This window comes from Brienomyrus brachyistius, chromosome 12 (genome assembly GCF_023856365.1).
Source record: "Brienomyrus brachyistius isolate T26 chromosome 12, BBRACH_0.4, whole genome shotgun sequence".
Taxonomy (NCBI): Eukaryota; Metazoa; Chordata; class Actinopteri; order Osteoglossiformes; family Mormyridae; genus Brienomyrus; species Brienomyrus brachyistius.
In genome coordinates, this window is record NC_064544.1 from 9,162,535 (window position 1) to 9,182,188 (window position 19,654).

Sequence of the window (19,654 nt, forward strand, 5' to 3'; positions counted from 1 at the left end):
ACTGTGGAATAGAAGGTTCTCCTAGAGAAAACAAGGGGAACGTGCAGCTCCAGAACACATGCCAAGCTTGGATGGGGAATCGAACCTACAACCCAGGAGGCGTGAAGTTACTGCCACAGCACTGCACAGTGGCAATTCTAGGGACACTGGGGGCCCTAGGAAATAACACTCCATGGGGCCTCCAAGGCACCCCGCCCGACATGGTAAAATTTATCACCATTATTTTAGCATGAAGTCTGAATTAATAATATTAACAAAGAGAATTTTCACTTCACTGTGAAAAACAGAACACACAAATAAATCAGACTTGTAGCTGCAATGCACTATGGCTGCCATCGGAGGGCCAGGCTGTTGCCTCCCCTGCCTGTCCTCTCCCTCCACCTCTGGTGCCACATCACTTTTTGTCCATGTTCTCGTGCACGTTTGTTTATTTCAAATTTAGGTAGCCAATAATAACCATTATCGACATCATGGTCGAGGGGCCACACAGAGCACAGATTCCAAAGCATATTTTGGAAACATAAAACATAAATGAGAATTCCCACAGGTAGCTACTGTACTTCTCACCTTTAACGGTATGGGAAGCGTTCAGTAATTTGTCTGTAATAACAATAACTTGCACGTGTCCCATTGTGTACAAGTAGAGAGCAGCCAGTTTACTCTGCCTGTTGGAAATTTAGCAGCGCTGGCTGTGCCAGTATCCAGAAGGTAGGCCGTAATTACTCTTCCTGTCCATAATAATATTTACACTTTTCCTTGCATTGTGTTCCACGGACGACTCCCATCTGCTTCAAAGCTCCAACACTGATGCTTTATAGCTTTATCAAAACAGACCTGTGGGCATGGTGGACTGTGTCCATTACTTTGTATTATTGTTGGAGTAAAAGGTCTTGAAAATCAAAACCGCGCTTCTCCACAGATCGTAAACGAGCATGTCTGGTCAGAGGCAAGGTTGGGAATGGTCTGGCCCTGTCAAACATTCACCGGCAGATCATTAGCGGTGTAGCTGATACCTGTGTGTACCTTCCACACAGAGGTGATTCTAGGGACACTAGGGGCCCTAGGCAAAAACTCCCTGGGGCCCTCCAACGTAGCCCCAACCCCCCCCCCCATGTGTGGATGTTTCTGTACAGCAAAGGCCGGAGAAGAACATGCAAGCTTCACACTCATAGAGTGGAGCCAGAATTCAAACCACCAACCCTGGGGATGTGAGACCAGAGTACTCCCCACTGAGCCACCCCCTAAAAAGAATAAAAGCTAATATTAATATACATTTTGAATCCACCCAGAACTTAACCAGAAGCATGAAGGTAGATATGAGAAATCCTCGGGTCTGATGCACAGCCGTTTTGTGCACATTGGAAGTGTCTGGAGGAAGGAGTCAGGGGTTTTAGTCTCTCTAGAGCAGGGGTTTCCCAATCCGGTCCTTGGGGAGCCAATCACAGACCACGTTTGGGCTGTCCAGTAGGGAGCTTAGAGGGAGCCCCAAGGACTGGACTGGGAGAAGCCTGATGCATGATGGTTAACGGTTGAGCATCAAGCCCCTGGAACCTGCCTCCACTGACCCGCCCGACACATCAGCGCATTACATCTGCAACGCCCACACCAGCCATGCGGAGGTGGGCAGTCATGCACCACTTGGCCCCTGACTCATCTGCCGTCCCCACAAAGCCGTCTCTCTTCATTTTCCCAGGAAATCATTAACTCGCTTATTTGCTGCTGAGAAGGAGCAATTTTCCAGTACTTGTGAAAAATGTTAATGATCTAAGTGGACTAGCAGTAACAGAGCAGTTAGAATGTTAGGGCCAGATTTATAAATATACGGTGTCCCCCGCCCTCTCCTTTTGCTAATGTGAGGCATTGAGAGCCACGATGGACCGCCTGCTGCTAGTCACCGCTGGGTTTATCCCAGGGGGTAGAGTGAAGCATCCCGAAGGAAGCGGATTGGAATATCTGGGAACAGGATTTTAATAATCTGCACTAGAAGCGCTGCTGCTGGACTCCTGTGCTGTTTAACTTCATGCCGCCGGTCACTTTGCTGCTTCCTTTAGTCTGTGTTCAGTTTTATGCTATCTGGTGTCCTGTGTTGTTTTTCCATCCATCCATCCATTTTCCAAACCGCTTATCCTACTGGATCGCGGGGGGTCCGGAGCCTATCCCGGAAGCAATGGGCACGAGGCAGGGAACAACCCAAAGATGGGGGGGCCAGTCCATCGCAGGCCACACTCACACACCATTCACTTTCACATGCACACTTATGGGCAATTTAGCAACTCCAATTAGCATGTTTTTGGACTGTGGGGGGAAACCGGAGAACCTGGAGGAAACACCCACGACGACATGGGTAGAACATGCAAACTCCACACACATGTGACCCAGGCGGAGACTCGAACCCGGGTCCCAGAGGTGTGAGGCGACTGTGCTAACCACTGCACCACCTTGCTAACCACTGCGTCACCATGCTAACCACTGCGTCACCATGCTAACCACTGCACCACCATGCCGCCCCTCCGTGTTGTTTTTATTTGATCTAATTTTTTTTCAAATGACCAGAGAGCGTAGCGAAACAGCGTTTCATTGTACTGAATGTATGACGACAATAAAGTTTCATCCATTGATTCATTATTTCAGTCATTTTATGAATTTATTTATTATTTATTTCACATATTCATATATAGACTTTTTTAGTTATTTCTTTTATGTATTTCAAATTTATTCCATAAATCTCTACCTCTGCAGTTACTAGATCTATGTGTCAGCTGATGTTTTGTGAGCGCCATCGTATGGTTCTGTGCTATCTAATCCTGTTATATGCTACGTGCTACTGATTGGATGGCATGAGTCAGAATTCCTATGTACTAATGTGGAGATTAGAGATGGATATGGAGAATCCAGAATCTTTAGGAAGTGCCCCCCATCATTAGTCCCCAGGACAGCCGCCGGACTGCTGGCTCCATGCTTGGATAAGGGCTCATTGAAAATTAATTAACGGATAAGCATATGCCGTTGATATGTGTTACCAAGTACGTATACATACACGTAAACACTGGTTGAGACATGCATGTGAGCTGCAGTGAAGATGCCTGTTCCGTGTCTGACCTTTAGAGATGTGTCACAAGTAGGGTGACCTAATCCATGTCAGGAGGGGCACTGTGAGCTACGTCAGGTTTTACAAACTACTTTCAAACTGAAAGGCTTAAATTCTTCTTCTTTATTTTCTTGACTGACAGACTCATCCAGCTGTTTCACATTAACATTACTGACACATGCATGATCATAGGAGACTGGCCAATCAGCACACAGCAAGAACCCAGTGCTTAAGTGAAATCCAGGTCCTTTTTGATTGAAACGGTCGTCTACAAACCCTTCCCTAGCTCATAGTTTCCCCTCTGACATGGTTTAGGTGGACACCCTAGTCATAAGGTAAATACGCTAAATCAAGCAGGATACAGTCAAGAGCACCAGATGGACAACATGGGATTCTAAACCATCTCATTGTTTCCATAACGGCACGGAAAGGGATTCTCACGGCTTACTGGTAGACTTATGAGTTTAGGAGCAAAGCCGTCATGCTTTGTGTCTACAGACACAGACGCGGAAACACCCACAGGAAACAGTGTCTTTTTTTCCTTTCTATATCTAGCCTGTGTTGCTGCCAGCCAACTCTGTCGCGGGATGGACCCAGATTCACCCATTACCGCCGTGACTGTCACTTCTGTCCTGCTTCAAAGAGGCATAATCATACACGTTAACTTCACGGAGGTGCTGAATCCCATTCATCCTGACAGCTCGCGTCATCGGGCGGGGAACACACGGGCAGTTCGGGTCTGGGACAGCTGGGATGATGGACCGCAGGATGAAGGCGTTTCGCAATCCAGTTCGACGTGACATGGAACAAAACTGAACAAACTGCAGCAAATCAGCGGCCTTACCTGTCACTTGCAGTGTCTGAAGTTCCCCGTCACTGTCCTGAACAGTGGTGGCTGACGCAGTGCTCAACTGCCAAGTGAGTATGACGGGAGATAATGTGGACAACTGTGCATAAGATAAAAAAAAAAAAATCTAAATCAAAGAGTCAACTGGAGGAAATGATACAAAAATGACGCATTGTTTAAAGGGAGGAACGGTACCTCAAACATTAAGAGTTTGGGGGGGAGGGGTCAAATGTGGCGTCTTGGAGTTTGTGTGTATTCCCTGTGTCACATGGGTTTTGGCCTATAGTTCATAGACATGCAGTTAGATGGATCAGTGACTCTGAAGGGCTCTGAAATGGACTGTGCTGTGCTGCCTGTGATAGGCTCCAGGCTCCCAATGACCCTGACCAAGACTAACAGTCCAAAGTGGATAGAAGTATTTTTACATATATATATATATATACACACACACACACACACACACACAGTCAAGACCATCATAAATATTTTACTATTTTATCTGTTTACTGAAATATATTCCAGTTGTTATACATGCAGTTATACAATGGTCATGGACTCTCAGATTTCATTTCAGGGTATCCACATTCAAGCTGGATGAAGGGTTCCAGCTCGTTAACAGTGGTGGATGATCGCAGAATCATTTCCATGATGAAGAGAAACCCCTTAGTAACAGCCAACCAAGTGAACAACACTCTCCAGGAGGTCGGCGTATCAATATCCAAATCTACCATAAAGAGAAGACTGCATGAGAGCAAATACAGAGGGTTCACTGCAAGATGCAAGCCTCTCATAAGCCTTAAGAATACAAAGGCTAAATTGGACATCGCAAGAAAAACATCTAAAAAAGCCAGAACAGTTCTGGAAGAGCATTCTTTGGACAGATGAAACCAACATCAACCTGTATCAGAATGATGGAAAGAAGGGCTGGAACAGCTTATGATCCAAAGAACACTGCATTACCTGTAAAACAAGGTGGAGGCAGTGTGTTGGCTTGGGCATGCATGGCTGCCAGTGGCCCTGGGTCTTTAGTGTTTCTTGATGATGTGGCACTGTATGGAAGCAGCTGAATGAATGCTGAGGTGTTCAGAGACATCATGTCTGCTCAAATCCAGCCAAATGCAGTCAAATTATTGGCCGGTGTTTCATGATACAGATGGACAATGACCCAAAACACACAGCAAAAGCAACCCAGGACTTTATTAAAGCGAAGAAGTGGAACATTCTCGGATGGCCAAGTCAGTCACCTGATCTCACCCCCATTGAGCATGCATTTCGCTTGCTAAAGACTAAACTACAGACAGAAAGACCCTCAAACAAACAGCAACTGAAAGCTGCTGCAGTAACGGCCTGGCAGAGCATTAAAAAGGAGGAAACCCAGCGTCTGCTCATGTCCATGAGTTCAAGACTTCAGGCAGTCATTGCCTGCAAAGGGTTTTCAGCTAAGTATTAGAATTGAACATTTTATTTGCAGGTATATTAATTTGTCCAGTTACTTGATCCCCCTGAAAGGAGGGGATTGTGTAGAAAAATTACTTTATTTCCCCACATTTTTATGCAATGTTTTTGTTCTACCCACTGAATTAAAGCTGCACTTCGCCTGCATCTACATTAGTCTAACATAAGAGTTGCGTACAGAAAGCTAACACAGGACGAAGGTTAACCATAAGTAACCAAATACAATATTTTTTGTTTTTTGATTGCATTCACAGATCTGAAATGAAAAATGTTCCCCACAACGTCAAAATTACAGTTTTTATTATATCGTGGGGAACATTTGGTCCCCACAACATAATATAAACATAATCCACACACACACACACACACACACGGTCACAAAAGACAGTTTTGATGTTTCTGTAAGTAGATTATCAGCAGGATGAAAAACACGACACCTGCAGGATATCGTCTGTGAGGCTTTTAAACCCCAATAAAGTCATGATTATTCCGAACCTCTGGTATTTTGTGATTAAATCCTAAAAACATTCTTTTTGTTTACCTGCCTAAAATGCATGCACACACAGCATGTGAATCTGTAGTTTGTGAGCAGTATGCAAAGAATTGCAGGTGGAGAACCTCATCTGAGCAGTGTTTCTGGGTAATAAGTAGAGATAGTGACACGCTTCATCGGTCTAGGAGTGAGGACTTTACCTAAGTTCACCTCTGCTTCTCATATAAACTGCCGGACGGCTGCTCCCGGAACAGGATGTTGAAATAACTTTGCTTCCTCCAGTAGCTATTGTGCCTCTTGTATACAGAGCTGGCTCAGACTCAGTTTTCCAAAGAAACATTGGTTCAAGAGAGTCTCCAAAAGTAAACCGTGCAGGATAAACTCTGGCTGTTAAGCAACAAGCACCTGCTCATCTCCACTTTGATTCTGTGTGGCTGTTACCATAGTTTTCTGTGATATACTAACAATATCTACGCAGCTTTCTTTTGCAAATGGTAACTGTGAAGTTTTTCCTGTAAACTGCACTGCTTTCAATAAGACTCTGACATGCTTTAGTGCGCAATCATATGCACTGTGAAATTCAGTGATGACTTAGTGAAATAGTCTGGATCCATTTTGTATGCGTAACAGAAGTGTATACATCTGGCCACCTTTTAAACATTTTTACCTCCATCAGGCATTAACGATATTGTCCTTCATGGGGGGGGGGGCATCTTGTCAATAATCTCCCAGTTGACACCTCCCTCCACAGGACTGGTTTCTTTGTCATTGAACTGGGGGCATCCCATGCAGGAAATCTAATAATGAAAATGTAACAGCAACATAAGACTTAACTAGTGATTTAAAGTACAACAGATGAATTCACCTTCAGCCTTTTAGACCAGCTCCTCATTACAAACACTTATGGCTGGCCCAGCCTATACTGTACGTGACATAGGCGACTGCCTAGGGAGCCATTTGATTAGAGGGCGCCAAAGAGTGAGTGATAAAAAATGAAAAGAAACACACGATATTACAGGCGTTTTCACTAGTTTTCATATTTGGCTACGTTCCTTGTGAAACGGATTTGAGCTATATGGTCAGCAGCCAATAGCCTGTGCCAATGAAATGTTTTTAATATAAATTAATTGACAAAATTTGTTTTGTTTGGGTGGGGGGGCATTTAGGGGGGGCTCAGCAAAATCTTTCCACGGCCAACAAAACACCCACAGTTGGCCCTTTGGAAGAGAGTCTTTGACATTGAATGCTATGATTATCTTGGCTCCCCATGTGGCCAGTGTGTGGCTCTGTGGGTTTGGATTATGGTCGTGACCAGAAGGTTTTTAGTTCAAATCCCATAACTACTAGAGTGATGCCTGCATTTGGCAGCATAATCCCGAAATACTCTAGTGGTGTTTGACACTGGCTGACCCTAAGCCCAAAACATGCTCCCACCTCAGATTTTATTCTTATTTAAATATGAAAATCTCCAAATAGAGAGTAAATTGCCTGATGTGTTTGCATCTTTAGCTGGTCCTTCCATGAAGCTACCATTTTATCCAGGAATTGTACATTCTATGATCACAAGGAAGCAAATAAATAAATCCAAGGCAGTTTTGTTGGAGATAAACCAAAGTTAGCTTCAGGAAAAGATAAGGCGAGCTGAGATAAGAGTGTCATATCTGACCACAAACCGGCTAAAAAAGGACACATGACGCATCTGCGATGATAAAGACAAACACTATATCTGGGAACCTTGAGTAATAATAGAGGAATGGGCTAGTTAAGCCACAGGCATATAATTACATAGGTATGTAATTTACCGCACGGCCTTGCAATGTCCAGAAACAAACACTGGCAGCAAAGGAGGTTACAGAGCAGGTTAGTGACTTGGCATCATTATGGGATGCCATCTTTACCACAAGTCAGTCTGCCAGATTTCTGCACTGCTAACACTGCCCTGATAAACCAAAGCGACTGCAAAGTAGAAACGTCTGGGAAGGAGTTCAGGTGTGAAGTGGTAGGGTGCATTCGCTCACAGAACGGGACCCTGATCTACAGGTACTGCGTCTGCAAAAAAAGTTGGGGCTCTATGTAAAAGGTAAATAAAAACAGAATGCAATGATTCACAAAATGCAAGTTGTACAAAACCCTCGAATGGAACTGAGCAGACAATGATAGTCGGCACCCAAGACCCAAGAACAAGAAGACAAAGGATATATTTCTTCCCAAAGCCTAGTGGAGGTTTGAAATACATTTGCCATGATGTAATGCAGGCAAACGCAGGTGTAAGTCTTTAAGATCCACACCGGCCAGTATGTTAGACAAAAATAAAACCACAGATGTTTATTATTTTGAAATCGTACACAGCGGCTCACTGGGTCGCAGTGTTTGTCTGACACCTCCACAGCTGCTTCATGGAAAGACTTCTTCCTTGCTTTTAAATTCCCCATATCGCCCCACAAAGGCAAAGCACAGTAGCTACGCTGACAAAGGGACTGAGGAGAAAGGCTTCAAAGCTTTTCCCGTCCACCCATAGGAGCAGAGTGACATCACCACTCTGTTTTCTTCAAAACCAGCCACAGTTGAAGTAAAAGATTTTGTCGTGAGATGGAACAGAGCCTAAGAGGCCCAATTTCAGTCATAACTCAGTGCTCATGGGAGTTTTACTTACACAAAAATGATTGTCGTCTTGGTCTTGCCTCCGTTAGTTGCTGGGACCAACCTTCTCTACAATCTGATTGGTTACTTCTCTGAACCAATCATTTTGCCTTCTGCCCTCATTATTGTGTAAGTAAAACTCCCAAGAGCTAACTCAGTTTTGATTAAACATGCAGTTATGGTGTTTTGCCTCTCTACAGCAGTACAGCTCATGTGTTCTCTTCGTCCTGCCATCTCATCCAAGGTGTCTTGTGCCCTTTGCAGTCTGGGATAGACTCCAGCCCCCCCCCATTACAACCCTGTAATGGATGAGTATCTGGAAGATGGTTGGACAGAGATTGCATATGTGAACGTATATGATGGGATCAGGGGCCGGTATTTTGATGTGTTTTACGTTGCCGTCGTGTTCAAATGCACATGTGTTAGAAGAGTGAAATATACCATGAAACAAGAGTGGAGGCTTCTACTGCCATCCGCAATCCAGCAGGACAGCCGAGGCATCAGCAGTTCCCAAAGAGACCCTAACACAGTGTTTTGGGTCACGGTATCGCATCACGTAATGAAATAACGGAAGCCTACTGGTTCGAAATGTCTTTCAGCTATCAATACTGTCCATTACCACCCGCAGAAATCTATATATCTTTTTCAAACAGCATGAACCACGCCATTCAAGGAAAAACCCTCCGTTTCCTTATTAAAAGACAAACTTACATGGCATAATTATGAGGAAACTGGAAACAAGCTTAAAATCTGTATCCTATTTAAAGAATATCCAAAAACATTTGGTAGGTGATAAAAAATAAAATTAAGTTCATGGTATTTTTGAGATGCCTTTGTTACACTGGAGCTGTCCTGTTAGATACGTGCCTTTGAAGAAATCCTTTGAGTTCAGATTCCAAAAGGCCACACCGTGTTGAGCCACCCACCCCCACCCCTGTTTAATCAAGTAATTTAACAACATAAACAATGGGAAATATCTTACACCAAACAGCTGCCAAGTTTGGATTCCCGTACACTCCCTGTTCCTACTGCTTTGCCAGATAACGTTGAGGAAGGAGAAGACAGAGAAACATCCCCCGTCCTCTGAATCGAAACTGAATATCGAGGCATCGCTCGTTTTCTGTGCTCAATCACTCCGGATTCTCTCCAGCTCAGGGGTGTCAAACTCCAGTCCCGGAGGGCCGAAGCCCTACACAGTTTTGGGTTTTCCCTCATTTAACACCTGATTCAACTCCTTATGTTAATTACCACACAGCTCTTGAGTTGAATCAGGGAACAGGGAAAGAACTAAGCTCCACAGGGCTCCGGACCTGACCAATAAAAAGAAAAGCATAGCATGTTCATGCTTAACCTGCGATTTAAATACAGCAGCAGTTTATATTTAGCAGTTTATATCGTTTCACACTTTGCCCAAGTCCATGGTTATTACAGAAACATATGGTACACATGCAAGCAGAAACAAATGCCTCCCAAAAGAGGCTGTAAAACATTCTTGAATCATGCAATGCACTATATCCAGAGGTGGAGATTTCAGGTCCAGTGAGTACAAATCCAGACCAAGATTTTCTTTCAACCAACCAGTTGAGTATAAAGAGTCACAGTCGCAGAGTAACTCAACTGGTTGGTTGAAACAAAATCTTGGTCTGGATTTGTACTCTCTGGACCTGAAAGCTCCACCTCTACATTGCTTTACTACGTGAAAGTTGAAGGGCAAGAGAAGTCGACTATGTTCAACACACAAAAAGCCCACAATTTCGGTATATTTAACGTCATGCACATTTTATTGAACAGTAAATATAAAATACTTTTCATTGCTGCAAGTTCATGCTTCGTCTGCCAACAGTTTAGAAGTCAAATTACAAAAGCAAGGCTTCATGTTGTAGTGAATTACTCGGGCACTTAAACAGTTGTTAAAAAAGATCAAAGGAGCATCTCCTCTTTGTTTCATCATAAAGTCTGAAGCAGTAACAAAACCTGTAACTGATATACAAAGCAAAATAGTTCCAAATAATAATAATCATAATAATCATAATTATAGTAATAATAAAATTACACTTTTTTTTGTGGCACGTAACAAAACAGAACGGAAATATATAATGACTAAACCATTATGTGACACTAATACCTACCATGCATTTTCAGTTCCACATGTAACCACAAACTCATAGTACGAGAATCGTTAAACATGCTAAATTGGACTATGTGTGCACTTACAAGCTTATGTTAAAAATATCATGACTCCTCTTTCATCTTAAATAGTTCAACGCTTTAATTACAAAAAAAAGAAAACTGAAGGCATGATGCAGTATTATGGGGTGGAATATAAAGAACGTCGGTATATATTTCCAGTATATATATCCATTAAGCACACTATAGTTCCCAGTAGACCTTTGCAGCCAAGTTAATTTAATTCATTTATTTACTTATCTCTTTTAAAACATGCATAGGCAAATTCTTTTCAGTTAATTTTGTTTTACAGAATAAAGATGCTTTTTCAGGCGCATTATAAGGGTGTCTTTCCACTATATTTAAAAGAAAACGTTTACCTCTCATACACAACTCCAGCAAGCCACATTCAATAATTTTTAAAAACGGACAAAAAAAAAAAAAAACTTGCAAATGAAAGACGTGTAAATTCCAGTCATTAAACTCCAAGAAGAAAAAAAATTACTCATTGCCGAGTTAATTAGCCATTATACAGGAAGTAGGGCAGAAGCACACACAAAATAAACCTGAGGTAAGCATGAACTGTACAAAACCATAAAACTCTCCTTTTTGGCATTTAACCATGTTGCAACATTCTTTTAAGACTGCCTAATTTATTTTGAGCTATTTTTTAATGATAAGAGTAGCAAAAAAAAAAAAAATCATCAATAAATAGTCCCTATTCAGTTTGTACACCCTTATATGTTAAAAACTTTTTTTTATGTTCTGTCCATTTTTAGTGCTGTATTTTGTAAACGTACAAGAGTTAGTAAGAAGATAGACAAAATATTTCCATATCCAGTAATAGAGCAAAGGCCTTTCGAAACATTCCCATTAAGTTCTCGCTCCAGAAACAACACACAATCAAGTACACCCCCAAAGATTCATAGGGTAATTAACCAGCAAAAAGTCGTCATGTTTCTATAAGCATTGTTTTAAAGGCATATCTAAAGTCTAGGACGTGACATGCCGCCAAATTTAGGTTTCAATAACGCTCTGTGTGCATTCAACTCTTGTCCCCTCAGTCCACCGTCCCTCGACCCTGCAAAACAAGCGGGGCCCCCTTCTCCTATAACTCCGCCCCGCAGCAAGGTGGACGGGGAGGGGGCCAGGGCACCCCCTACCCCCCCACTTCAGGCCCCGCGACTAGGGTGCCCGGCACCCGTCACTGGATGTTGCTGCTGCTACCCTTGCCCTCGGTGCCGTTGGTCTCGGAGGAGAGCGCCTTGTTGAGGGAGTTCAGGCTGGCGTCGGAAGGCAGCGTGTCGCGGCGAGGCGGCATGCGCTCGTTGATGCGGTCCAGGCCCTTGGCTTCCTCGAAGCTGGTGATCTTGTGCTGCGGCGAGAAGCCCTTGATGGCTGCATCACCGTGGAAGGCACCAGAAGGCAGGAGAGGAATGGCAGTGAGGGGAGGGGGCAGGATCGAGAGAGATCGAGGTCAGAATAAAGGGCAGAGCGGGGAGTGGCGGAGGAGGAACCAAGTGAGGAAGGGGTGGAGGAGCGGGCGAAGAAGGGAGGACAGAGGAAGGAGAGAGGAAAAAGGTCGAAACATACGGAGAAAAAGAAAAAAAAAAGAGAGAGAGCAGACGTTAAACCGGAGTCCTGGACGCGCCACTTACCTGGTTACCTGTCGCCAAGGACTCTGACTGGAAACAAAGTAGATGATGTCACAATAGAAACAGATGATGACAACTGTGGATTCTGAGCTTTGTGGAATATTGTGGGTTTTGGCCAAAAACACCATGGGGGGGGGGGGGGGGGGGGGGGGCGGGGAATTTTAATCTCGAAGACTGAACTTTAATAGCGTATAGAAAGATGGGGGAAGTAGGTAAATATAATGATCATTCCGTTTTTGTTTGAGAAAATCTGATTTTTCTGTACTGTTAACGGCACATAGTTAACCAGGGAGTGGGAGATCATCGATTCCAAAACCAGAATGAGGACAGGCAGAGCCAGATGTCTGAGTAGGCTAGAAATTCATGGGATGGGGGATGGGCGGGGGGGGGGTGTTATCCTATAATCCTGTGGTCCAACACAGAACTTGCAGAGTAATGAGGTGCAGCGTGAAGATGTGAAGGTGTAAGAAGGGAAGAACTCTGTGGGTAATGAGCTGGCTGGCTGGCTGGGTGGGTGGGTGGGTGGGTAATGGATTTGGGGGAGGGGGGCAGATTTTAAAGCACAGAGTGGCCGAACTCAACTTTATGGATGGTCACTCAAGATGAATCGTGATACACTGCACCTGGGGTGCAAAACTCTGGTCCATAAAGGCCATGGGGTTATGCTGGGGTGCCTCATTGCTTAGCGGGAATAATTAACTAAAGCTGTTGCATTATGGGTAAATTAATTAAAAAGCAGGACTTGGGCCCCATGAATTGGAGTTGTACACCCAATAGGTATGAACAAATCATAGACACTTATTTTACTGTAGAAAGAGAGGACTGTCACATAATGAACAGAGAGGTGTTCGATTAACTAGTAAGGCAGAGGTAGTGAATGAAACTTGTAGTGAAGGAAAATCCGTCACGTAATGAAAGGCACATCATCACTACAGCAGTGACCACCACACACTGAATCAGCAGCGCTACTACGGAGTTCTACTAAGCGAAATGTAACAGTGATGACAACAACCCGCATCCCGGCCCCACCCATCCCAAAAAACAAAAACAACCATGTAAGGGAAAAAAAAAAGAATGAAACCAAACATTTACTACCAGAGGTGTATGTGAACAGAAACCACTGGCACACAACACAAGAGAACCATCACATGGAGGGCTAGGCTTGAGTACGAAGTGCGGACAATGGCTCTGGGCGCTAACCACTTGTCAGGCCTGAGTAAAGCATGCAGCAAACCACTTTGGGCTGAGTTTCTGGAGATTGCTTTCGGGGGGGGCTCGGGGGTCTGACTCGGGATCATTCTAAACCCATGCCCTGAGGTTTAGGGCTGAGGAGGAGCTGAATGGAACTGAGGGGTGTGTGTTGCTGCATGGCAGAGGTCAGACACAGGTTATTAGCAGCTTACAGAGAGGACGACACAGCAGGGCACAGGAGTCACATGGAAAAGCAGGTAAAGATCTCAACATGGACACACCATCCATTGGGGTCGCTTAGTAGGAATTCGCTGACAATTCCAACGTAAATAGCGGCTATCCAACCGCTATTTAACGCGCAGTTGATGTTGTCCTTGCTTCCCTATTTATCATTTGCTCCCCAAATGGTTTTGGCTCGAATCCAGTTTGAGCTGCTCAAACTGGACAAGTCAGTCATTCTCAATGTACCAACTTGAGCAAATTTCGCCCCACGTTTCGTCTCCTTAAGATATGGAATATTTGGCGCAAACACAAAGTACAACTGCACGCTCTACATTGTTTTAAAGGGGAAACAGTTGGTGGAGCTTCTGAAACTAGCTGAGGTGAGCGCAGGGTTACCACGGCGTCTAGGGCGACGCCATAGGCCCAGCGGTGGTTCCCTTGGGTGGGCGATCTGACCCTGAGTATCCTCGAGAGCAGAGGCAGACTCACGGCCAGAGGCTCGATTCCTATTGGACGGCTCGCACAGTGCCGAGAACGCCGGTTGGCTGAGCTGAATTGGGGGAGGGGCTATATGGAAAGGCTTGCGCCGACTTGAACTTTACCCTGGAGGTCCTTGTTGTGATGGACGCCTATGCTGAACGTGAAGAGAGCACGACAATGAGCACACTTCACTGCACCAAAAGCTGATCCCCTTTAAAGCAAGAGTGGCTTTTCACGAACTTCTCTTTTTTTAGTTGTTTTTTTTTAAAAAAAAAAAATATATATAATTATTATTGATAATACTTTGGCACAATGTATTAGCCCAACACCCACACACTCTAGACAAGCTACGGCAAAATGAATGGACCCAGCGGTACCCTTGTCTATTGCGGAAGCAACAGAAAGGGGGAAACTGGCCTATTTACCTTCGTCAGCCTCAATAGCCTCAATAGTAGCTGAAGAGAAGAAAAGGGAGTTGCAAAACGAATGAGAAAAGTGAGCAGAGGAGGTCAATTCTCAGAACAAGTCAGTGACCAGCAAGAGAGCTCTGGCAGACACAACATTAAACCGTCTGGCTTTCAGACATCAGGACACGGATGGATGTTAGTGGGAGGAGAAGGAAGTGAGAGGTAATAAAAATAAATGGCAAAAAAGTAAATTAAATTATGGTAGGATGTGCTTCGGGGGGAAAAGAAAAAAGCTTTGAATAACTCATGGGGAGGGAAGATGCGACCTTTTTCACAACCTGTTTGGAACTCAGTTCTTTGGCTCTATGAAGCAAGCAGCGTTTGACACGGACAGGGAAGGTGGGTGGGGCCTACAGCACAGAGGCATCATGGGAAGGGAGATACGTCACCGCAGGTGCTCCGGGTGGCGGGCTAGCTGGCATACAGCTTGGCAGTGCCCTTGGCTTTGCGGGCAAACTTTCAAACAATGGGTTAGGCTCTACTACTGCATGAGCCGGGCCTGGACTGAGTGAGGAGACCTTTTGCACCGAAGGAGCCCAAACAGAACTGCGCAGTTCCAAGTGACAGGTTTCATTCCTGTGAATGAGCACTTCGGACAGGAAGGACGGCGAGAAGCCAGCGGCCTAAAATATCCTCACGTCCGATTTCTGGTCACACAGAAGCCCATTATGTATAGTGTCACTTAATATGTACGTATCATGGACATGGAACAGCCAAAAGGAGTACAGTTACCTTGGACCAGCGAAGCCTGTGTAACACTTACCATCCTCAGCTTGTTACATGGTCATTTCAGCGTTTTGCTCATGACTAAGTGGCAGTGCGCTTAATGTGTTATATATATATTCACTTCATACTAGGACATGTGATTAATTCCACACACATATAAAAGGAACAAAAAATAAATATATGGGTAAATAAATGCACACATATATTTATAAATCAAAAGGGAGATTAGCAGCTAGCTAATGGACAGAATAATGCACGGGAATGACACACTTAACCAGACAGGAAAAATAAAGGCACGGATGGCGAGAAAAGCACCATTGTGGTAGAAGCACATTCGACACGCTGTGATTCTACGAATGCTGCGGCAGGAATCCTGACAGTGCCACCCCACCTCCGACATACGTGCCCCCATCCAGAACGTTCTATACGGATGAGGGGCTAGAGGCAGCAGAGCTGGGAACACCTGGCACAGGAGAGACCGACCATCTGTCACAGACTGGTGGGTCTAGCAAACCAAGAGTGAAGGACAATCTAAGACGTCGCGTCTTCAGACCAGAAGGTTAGAGATTTAAGATGTAATTGGTCTCGAACTCTGAACCTGGATTTATTGGATGCGGTCTAAGAAAAACCAATCGATTCCAGAAACCTCTAGTACACCTAGAGATGCTCAGAGTTCTATGCGGGGGGGTCACCTAGCAGGGGTTGGGGTCTGTGGAATGGGGGCCCCCAAAAAGCCCTGGAGACCAAGCATATTTCACGGGTAAGAGTGGCGCTGTTTGGATTCCTGCCTTTCTGTCTTCAACGACAAAGTATAGACTGGTTATCCCCTTTCATACACAGTCTACAGTCAGTCTTTGCTGGAGGGGAATGCTCCCCCTTGCCTAGACAGTGGTTAAAATGAACCAACGGGCTAACGGACCAACAAACGCAAGAACGAGAGTCAATTTCTGACTTCGGAACCTTCCGGTAAAATTTAGCACCATTTCTGGCTCCACTGTGTAAGGTGTACGGGTGAAATCGAAGCACCCCCTTTTTCCCCTGTAGGATGAGCGGAATAGCAAAGCTACTGTATGATGTAAAGGAGATAGGAATGTGGGCCAGCTGGGGGTGTTCGACATGGGGGGGGGGGGGGGGTGAATTCTGTGTGTGTCTCACACACACACACACGTCTGAAAGAATACTTGCGCAAAGGGTTATACCTGCGGTTTCTAGGGAGAGAAGAGAAAAGAAAGGAGACAGAGAACGAGTGAGATAACGAAGAGAGAGGAGAGCCGGACAGATTTCAGTTGGACATATTGGTTTGCGGAGGCAGAAACAAAAAAAGGGAGGGAAAAAAACATATAAGGACAATGCCTAAAAGAAAGAAAACAGAATAACACAAAAGTCTAGCTAAAAGCCACGGAAGTTGTTCAGTAAAACGATGATGACAGCATTTCAAGTTCTACGATCGTTTTGAGCGTCCAAAATGAGAGATTAAGGGAATGGGAAAAAACGCGCGGGTCTGGGAAACCACAACGCGTACGCGAGCTGCGGCATATTAGCGAGGGCGCCGTCTGAGAGCACGTGAGAGAAGAGCGCGTTTACGCTGGAGAACAGGCTACTCACTGCACTGTGTCCCTTGAGGAGAACTTAAGCTGCGCTGCCTTTAACACAGTCCTAGGGGGCCAATTAATTTTACCCGTCTGCAGAAATGCCATGTGCTGGTATGTTGGGGAGGGGGGGGGTTACGTACCAGTCGCCCGTTATTAGAGCCTAAGAGTAATTAGAGCGTGTGAATACCGAAGTGACTAGCGGTCTGTGCTGCTGGGTAACTAAAGGCACTAACGGCACGGAGGTATAATTATGGCCTGATTAGGTCTGCGCTGCCCAGTGAGGGTTTGGGGGATTCGGCACACCAGGGTGGGGGGCTTACCATTTTGGAGTTTTTCCTTCCCGCCAGAGAGAACGCCGCTGGGCAGCATTCCAGTAGGGGTCAAACCCTTCAGTGTCAGGACACTCTCGCTCTCCTCTCTGCAAGCCAACGACAGTGGGTTCGGGGAAACGTGGTACAGAACAGGTAATGGGGGGCGGGGTGAAAGCGGATGTAGAGTGCTGTACTCCGGCAACCTTGGGCACACCGATCTTCGGCATGTTCATCGCGTACGTGTGTATACCGCCCTTAACCCATCCCCAGGTATCTGCCTTTCCCTGGCTTGCCCTTGACTGTTTATCGTGGTATGCGAGTAGCCAATGTTTCCAGATCCGGTCCTCGGGGACCCCCACACAGTCTCAGCTCCTTGCCTGCAAAAAAATTGGACTGTCTGGGGCTCCTCCAGGACCGGGTTGAGAAACCCTGAAAGAGAGGACCTTTCCTGTAGCCATCGTCGACCATCGTACTTGGAAAATCGGGTGCAGGTTACATGGATTTTGAGCCCTGCGAGGGGAGTCCGGCTAGTACCTGAGGACGGAGAACACCCTGGCCATCTTCCCGATGGCACGGATCTTGTTCCGGATGACCTCTTTGCGAGCCGAGGCAGTGGCACCTGTGGAAGGGGAAAGGAAACGCATGGACGTTGTCAGGAGACCCAGATACGGAAACGTGCAAACACGCGCTCACACATGCTCTCGTAGTTTGTATGTTCACTGTGAGGACTCTCCATTCATTTCTATGAGAAGAGCCCTAATCCCAACTTCAACAACCCTAACCCCTACCCAGCTCTAACCTTAACCATAAGCAACCAAACAAAATACAAGACTTTTGGAATCTTCAGTTTATTTCATTGCAGTCACAGTTTTTTTACAAGATTTTGGTTTACATTGTAGGGACCTAAAAAGTATACCCACAAGCTATAAAGAAAGAGGTTTTGCCACGTCGTGGGGACATTCGGTCCCCACGATGTGGTAAATAGAAACACACTCACACACACAAACACACACACACAGTCTCAATACTCTGCCTCAATCACTAAGCACTGATCCATATCACTACAGACCACTAATCTCTACAGACCTTTGAATAAACCATCTTATTACGGTGTCACATTAGATCCCTGCCCCCATACCTTATCTGTGTCTCATTGCTTTTCATTCCCCTGTTCACTAAATTACAGTACAGCTTATGAAGAACAAAACCTTCCTAGAACACAACTAGTCACTGATTTTCCACCTGGCTGACTACAAGGGGAAATAGCTTTTAAAATATGTATTTATATCTACATGTGAGCTATGCCAGCCAATGCAGCCAATGAGACTGAGTCATTGCCCTGGTGCATTGTGGGAATGCTGAACAGAATGAACAGCTGGAGGACATGTGGCGCTCCGCAGTAGCTCTGGTCCTCCTTACACTGGCCATGCTGGCTGGGTCCTGACCGTTAAAGAGCGAGACATGCCCTGATGGGTCATGGGAGCGCACTGCCGCAGATGACAGGCCCAAAAGAGTGAATCAGAACATGTGTTGTGGAAATAGGGCTGATTCACGCCGTAAATACAATTTATTTTTTTGAGAAAGGAGTGTCGGCCTCTCCCTGGAACTGCTGTGGGTTAAAGGCCTTGCTTAAAACTTTACTTGCAGCATATCAACTTCTGTGAATAATGGCTTCTTAAATATTTTTTCATTAGAATTCTTTTAAAGAACGACACGGCAATTACTTTGAATGGAGGTTCCAGGTCTGTACTCACTTGCCCTTGATTTTTTTTTTAAAATAGCTAATAAACCCTCGCAAAAGTCTGCAAACTTCATACAAGGCAAGCCACAACACTCATCTGACATTAATTTCATAAAACTCGCCATGCATCGAGGTGTTGCAGGATTCGTGTAATATCCACAGTAGTGAAGGCGTCACACAGATTAAGGCACAAGCTGCCTAGCCGAGTACAGCAGCCACAGAGAGATAACGGTACGAAAGTAATGCTGGAGAACAGGTGCGTAAGGAGTCAGAGAGCAGAGACTGGAATGGGAGGTCACATGACCGCCTTAGACAGCGTCTTCGAACAGATTCTCCAAGTAGTGGCAGCAGCAGTGGGCACACAGATCACTCCGTAAAATAAGAGCATGTTTCTTGAGGCAGATTAATCAAGACTAACGATAATATTGTGCTTGTTCTTACACTGTTGTTCAGCCAAAAATGGGCATCAGTTGGCCTCAAGAAACGTACATTAATAGTCAAATAGATTCACATGGCCCAAGCAGCACTGAGTAAAATCAGTATTTCTCAACCCGGTCCAGGTGGAAAAAAGCATGGACCG

At 45.1% G+C, this 19,654-nt stretch overlaps 1 protein-coding gene and 1 long non-coding RNA gene across 5 annotated transcripts in view; one reads left to right on the plus strand and one right to left on the minus strand.

The window, feature by feature from the left end:
- The first annotated feature begins 3,833 nt into the window (after positions 1-3,833).
- On the plus strand, positions 3,834-5,884 carry LOC125704546 (uncharacterized). The gene is made up of 2 exons (XR_007381170.1): positions 3,834-4,006; positions 4,510-5,884. It is a non-coding gene; the product is annotated as an uncharacterized LOC125704546 (long non-coding RNA).
- Positions 5,885-10,281: 4,397 nt separating this feature from the next.
- Positions 10,282-19,654, minus strand: part of LOC125704542 (protein phosphatase 3 catalytic subunit alpha) — a 76,295-nt gene continuing 66,922 nt past the window's right edge. For 2 of the 4 annotated variants that reach the window (XM_048970214.1, XM_048970215.1), the window contains 4 exons: positions 17,868-17,952; positions 17,343-17,440; positions 14,663-14,692; positions 10,282-12,087 (listed from right to left, as the gene is read on the minus strand). In XM_048970214.1, coding sequence (XP_048826171.1) covers positions 11,894-12,087; positions 14,663-14,692; positions 17,343-17,440; positions 17,868-17,952 — 407 coding nt within the window. In that variant the 3' untranslated portion in view covers positions 10,282-11,893. The remainder of the gene's footprint in view (positions 12,088-14,662; positions 14,693-17,342; positions 17,441-17,867; positions 17,953-19,654) is intronic. The other 2 variants (XM_048970216.1, XM_048970217.1) reach the window with 1 other exon arrangement.